General features: G+C 40.2%; 1 protein-coding gene across 3 annotated transcripts; it reads left to right on the forward strand.

Annotated features, from left to right (window-relative positions):
* The first annotated feature begins 345 nt into the window (after positions 1-345).
* CUNH18orf21 (chromosome unknown C18orf21 homolog) lies at positions 346-5,316 on the forward strand. 3 transcript variants are annotated; one of them, XM_042809022.1, is made up of 5 exons: positions 346-422; positions 505-527; positions 1,557-1,756; positions 4,484-4,692; positions 5,097-5,316. In XM_042809022.1, the coding sequence occupies exons 1-5, from the start codon at positions 352-354 to the stop codon at positions 5,248-5,250; spliced, it is 657 nt and encodes a 218-aa protein (XP_042664956.1). In that variant the 5' UTR covers positions 346-351; the 3' UTR covers positions 5,251-5,316. The 3 variants fall into 3 exon arrangements, with proteins under 3 accessions (XP_042664956.1, XP_042664955.1, XP_042664957.1); XM_042809021.1 differs by lacking the exons at positions 346-422; positions 505-527 and adding an exon at positions 538-698; XM_042809023.1 differs by lacking the exons at positions 346-422; positions 505-527 and adding an exon at positions 581-747.

Here is a 5,316-nt window from a genome sequence, read left to right on the forward strand (position 1 = left end):
TCAGTGTTGGAAAATAAGAAATAATTATATTTATTCACATTCCTCGATAGTATCCTGAAGCCTGCTCAGATGAATGCCTAAGTGAGCACCATTACCAACAGATCAAAGTAAAAGCATGTCTGGCAAACGAACGGGGCCGAGGGAATTAACAAAGCACAATCAAACACGGAAAAGCCAAAGCGTTTTAATGCTTTTTAATGCGTTTTAAACCCGGGCCTAGGCCCTGCAGCCCGCCGCTTCGGGCCCGGAACCACGGAGCTGCAGCCGCGGTATCCGCCAGGCTCACCGGAGCGCTGCACAGCGCGCCGCCGGAGCTGCCGGGCATCGGCTTCCGGCGGGGCGGGCGGCGTGATGCCGCGTTTCTTGGAGGCGGCCGCGAGGCAGCTGGCGGGCACCTGCCCGGGCCAGGCGCGGTTCCTGCTGTGAGCGGCCGGAGCGGGCTGGGGTTTGCGACGGGAAGGGGGGCGGGTGGAGCCGGCCTGACTGTGTGTGTTTTCCCCACAGGTGGACGCTGAGCAGCTGCCGAGGCGAGTAAGGGACACGGGCCAGACGGCGGTGTGCGGACAGCGCAAGCGTAGCTTTGCGGATGGGGACTGACTTCCCCCTTTTCTCCGTATTCCCATCGCTTCTGCTCTGTCCTCACAGCACATTCAGGGCCTGCGTTAGGAATGATGCGCTTGCTATGCAGAGAATTCCAGGTGTTTTGTTGCTTGAGTGCAGCTCTGGCAGCAGGAAATGCTGAGGCAGGTGCAGCAACACACTCCTCAGATTTAACAGTCTGTATTATTATTATTATTATTACTAAGTTTTCAACCCAATCTGAGGTACTATCACCTTCTTGCACTTGGGGCTGTAGGAAAAAAGGGGACAGACTCTTTAGTATGGTCTGTTGGCATAGGAAAAGGGGAAAGGGTTAGAAACTAAAAGAAAGAAGGTTTAGACTGAATGTGATGAAATTTTATTTATTTACAATAAAGATAGCAAAGCAGTGGCACAGGTTGCCCAGAGAAGTGGCTGATGCCCATCCCTGGAGACATTCAAGGTCAGGATGGATGGGGCTCTGAGCACCTTGATCTGCTGGAGACGTCCCTGTTCTTTGCAGGGGAGTTGGATCAGATGGCCTTTAAAGTTATCTTCCAAGTCTCACAGCCTTCCAAGTTCCACAGCCTCACTGGGCAACCTGTTACAGTGTCTCACCACCCTCACAGTAAAGAATTTCTTCCTGATCTAGTCTATCTAGTCTGATCCTAGATCTAGTCTAAATCTAACCTCTGCCAGTTTAAAACCATTTCCCGTTGTCTTGCTACGTGCCCTTATAAAAAGGTCTTCATCAGGCTGAAAAGTCCCAGCTCTCTCGCCTGTCCTTGCAGGGGAGGCTGTGGTTTAGAACTTCGTTAAAACTTACTTATGCTCAGCATGTCCTCATGTTCCAGATGAAAAATACAGTAAAAACACAACTACTTAGGTACTGTTGAAATGAAAGTGTACCCTTTTTAGTGTTTGTCTACAGAACATAATTACTTAAGTTTTACTCTTGTAACTTTGTTTATCTGTAGATGAAGAATTTGGAAAAGAGAGGGTATGTCCTTACTGCTTCCAGTTCCTGGTTCCTGACAGCTACCGGGTGCGGCTCAAGCCAAAGATGAAAGTGACCCCACAGATTGAGAAAATTCTTAAACGAGAGGCAAAGAATTACAAACTCAATATGAAACAGATAAAGCTTTTGAAAAAGTACAGGGACTCCAAAAGTGTTCTGGTAAGGGTATTTACTTCAAACTGCCACATATTAGAGATTTCCTTGAAACCTTTTAGTTGCATAAAAAAGAAGATATGAAGAATTTTCTCTTAGAGGTGTAACTCACACATATTTCTTTTTCACAAGCATGTAATTTTTCTTTTCCTTTTGGAATAGATTCTGTTCATGTTCACAATCAAAATGAAATCTACCGTTTACAATAGATCAAGGGGACAATGATAAAAGCAGAAATCTTTTCTTCTCTCTCCCATCCTCCTCCCCTTTCATCAGAGAATCTATGCAAACAGCTCCATATTTCTTGTGATCTTTGTGCAGATGTCTTGAGATCTTGCTGACAATTCAATGATTTCTTCCTTGGAAGCTCCAGCATTTTAACTATCAGCTACTGTATCATTTGCATAACTTTGCATAAGTGGCAGATTTTTGACTGTTGGTTTTGTATTTTATTTTTTCCTACTTGTAAAACTGGGGCCATGCAACTCCAGTAGATGCAGAGCCTCAATACAGCAGTGCAGATGCTAAGAATCTATTAGAATTCTTAGAAATCTATTCCTAAGAATCCCCCGAAACATATCTGAGAAGAACAACACACCATTGACTGAAGCAAGGCTGGTTTTGCCAGAGTGATACAGTTTGACATTTATTACCTTTGTTTCAGCTCTGATGAAGGGCTTAAGTGACAGATTGTCAGGTTTTTTTTAGTTTTATCAGTCATGCTCATGTACAAGCTTGGCATCATTTATGTCGTGATCGTGCCTACAAAAGATCATTGTTATGTTTTAAACACAAAGAATTTTTGAAGTGTGGCTGGGTATTAAAATGTATAGGAGGTCTTTCAAAACTAAATCACATATGGAATTTAAAGCAGTTAACGTTGCTTGTGGAGCTTCAGTTCTTTTTCCTAAAATTACTGAAGATTGTAAGATGTAATGCTTTGAAGAATGGTAGCATGCATTTAATGTTGTTTAAATAATTTGTGAATGGATGCCTTAGTAAGCAAGGCAGCACCCTGCTGTGGCACATTTGGCACCTTCTTTGAAGAGAGCCTGCAGGTTTTGGGAGTAAAATTTGCTAAATCAAAAATTATTAAAGAGTCATTAACACAAACTGAGGAAATACCGTAGATGTCACCAGATCTCATGGCTAACAGGGCACTTCAGATAGGCACCCTTAGTGTTACTCTTCCCAAATTTTACATCATAGTTGACCAGCAAAAAGAGAAGAAAAAGGTTATTCTGAGGAGCTGGAAGCTTTATTTCTTTACTGCGGGATCACGAATGTTTAGTGTGCATTCAGATCTTTAAACAGTTGATAAACAGCATCCTAAGGAATTACTGTGGGCTCTTAAATTTATTCCATAGCTGGAGAGATTCTTAGGATGTGTTGTGCATTCATATGACTAGTTTAAGATTCAGTTTTAAATAGGGACAGTTTAAACACTGGATAATATTCTAATCTTGGAAGTTAATTACAATTTGCTGCACTTGTGTTCTGCTAGGTTCTGTTTGCATTTGTGCTGTGGATTATGATTTAAGTCTTTCTGGTATTAAGTATTTAAAATACTGACAGAAACTGACAGCTTTCAAAATTAGCAATGTAGATCCCTGTAATCTTATACCTGAGCCTTGTGAAAATGAGAATTCAAGTATGACTGAGAATTAATCCAAGCAACAGCATCACAGGTTGTGCCCATGATACCTTTTTGGAGTTAACTGTATGTGCTCTTTAGGAAATGCAATGCAACTGTGCTCTGCTATGGTATCCCACTGATTCCTGCATGTTAGGCACTCACCTGCAGTTATATTCCATAGAGTACTAAATGAACATGAGATGCTGTGTTGTTTTTTTCTCCTCTGAATTTCAGGAGAGCTAAAAATGCATCAGACCTGAGCTGTATTAGTTGATTAACTCTCTTTTTTTAGTTTGTTAGTCTGACAGTACAGACATACTCAAAACACTTACCTGAAAACACTTCACTTGGGCATTTTTCCGTTAAATTCTTCATGAGCATTTAGAAACATCCAGTGTTTTTCAGTCAGTGTAACTATGTGCCTCAAAAACTTGCCTGAATGTATTACTCTCATGTTCCTTAATAAGAGGGGTTGCCATGGTAGTAAGCAGTATTAGGAGTGTCTGGCAGTCTCTGAGACTCTCTGATGTTATCTGTTCTGCTGCACCTCTGCCACACACTGTGCTGCTGGAGGGTCCTCATAGTAAACACACGCAAGATGGATAAAACTTCCTATTTATTGCAATAAGTATTTTTGCCATATTAGCAACCTCCTCTTGCTGTTATTATTGTTGTAGATGTCTATTTTTGAGAGTTCAGTGTTTAATATTTTATCTCTAGACTTTGGAGATTGTGTAACAGAACTTCAGTAGATGTAGAACATGCCAATAAATTTTGATCAATTTATACGTCATTTTTCAGCAAAATGTGAATACCACTAATATATATTTAAGATAGCACCTGAACTGGATGTATGGTGTTTTGCGTTGTGTTGTTTTTTGTTCTGGGATTGGAGTCATCTCTAGATAAATCAATGGGATGGGTTTGGCTTAGGAAGTCTGAATGAAAGCATTAAGTATAAATAGTGTCCTTTAAATATCTCTGTATTTCACTTTAGCAAGTATGTTCTGATAATTGGAGAACAGTTTGAATAATTCTTACAATGGCTTTGAAAACTAAAAGGGAAAAGACTGGTTGATACTTTATTTTCTCCATAGCTTGTTACTTGTAACTCATGCAACAAAACAACAAGACATTATGGTAAAAGCAGGGATTTTCTGGCTACCAAGACCTGCAACTCAGGCACTCCAACTACTGAATCTAGCCTGAAGACACCAGATGTAAAAATCCAATCTGCAAACAAAATGACACCTGCAAGCTACAGTAGGTTGGGATCCAAAGGGAACACTCCTTCATCACTCCACAGGTATCTATTTCTATTTTAACTGGTTCCTGACTGAATAGAATGTTATACATCTTGTTGGGAAAGAAGTCATGTACCGATTGTATGTCTGTCACTTAAACTTTTAATTGATTACCAAATGTCCGTTAAGGAGATCCATTTTGACTTCACAGTTCTTAAGGATTCTGATGAAAAGTGACCACAAGAATGCACAACTGTGTTTTTGTCATCAATATAGAAGGTCCAGCTTGAAATTTGCATAACAAAACTATACTTCCAACTGCTCGCCTTCATATGAAAATACACTATTTACATTCAAAAAAATTAATATTACATTTATCCAGCTACTCAATATTAATTATTTATAGGTAGTCAATATTAATTACAGTTTCTCACCTTGTAAGATATTTGTGTCTTAATTTTTTCAGAACTTGTGTATCCAGACAGTTGACAACCAGTTCCATTTCCAGGACTCCCCGAAACTCCAAATTTCACTTTACTAAGCTAAAACGGATGCTTAACCTAGAAGAAAAAGAGAAAAGCCAGAAGGTGGATTTGAAAACCTTCCTGACTTCACTTTAATTTCAGAGTAATAATAATTACAGCAATGTTCTGATTTTAATAAATGACTGGTGATTTTTTCATGAA

Source organism: Centrocercus urophasianus, unplaced genomic scaffold (genome assembly GCF_019232065.1).
Source record: "Centrocercus urophasianus isolate 14NV4802_14NV808 unplaced genomic scaffold, USGS_Curo_1.0 seq_11, whole genome shotgun sequence".
NCBI classification, from domain to species: domain Eukaryota; kingdom Metazoa; phylum Chordata; class Aves; order Galliformes; family Phasianidae; genus Centrocercus; species Centrocercus urophasianus.

Coding starts and splice junctions, on each gene's coding strand:
- CUNH18orf21 (XM_042809021.1), top strand. CDS start 587: ATGGGGACTGACTTCCCCCTTTTCTCCGTATTCCCATCGCTTCTGCTC. Junction 1,757..4,483: donor GGGACTCCAAAAGTGTTCTG/GTAAGGGTATTT, acceptor TTTTCTCCATAG/CTTGTTACTTGTAACTCATG. Junction 4,693..5,096: donor ACTCCTTCATCACTCCACAG/GTATCTATTTCT, acceptor TAATTTTTTCAG/AACTTGTGTATCCAGACAGT.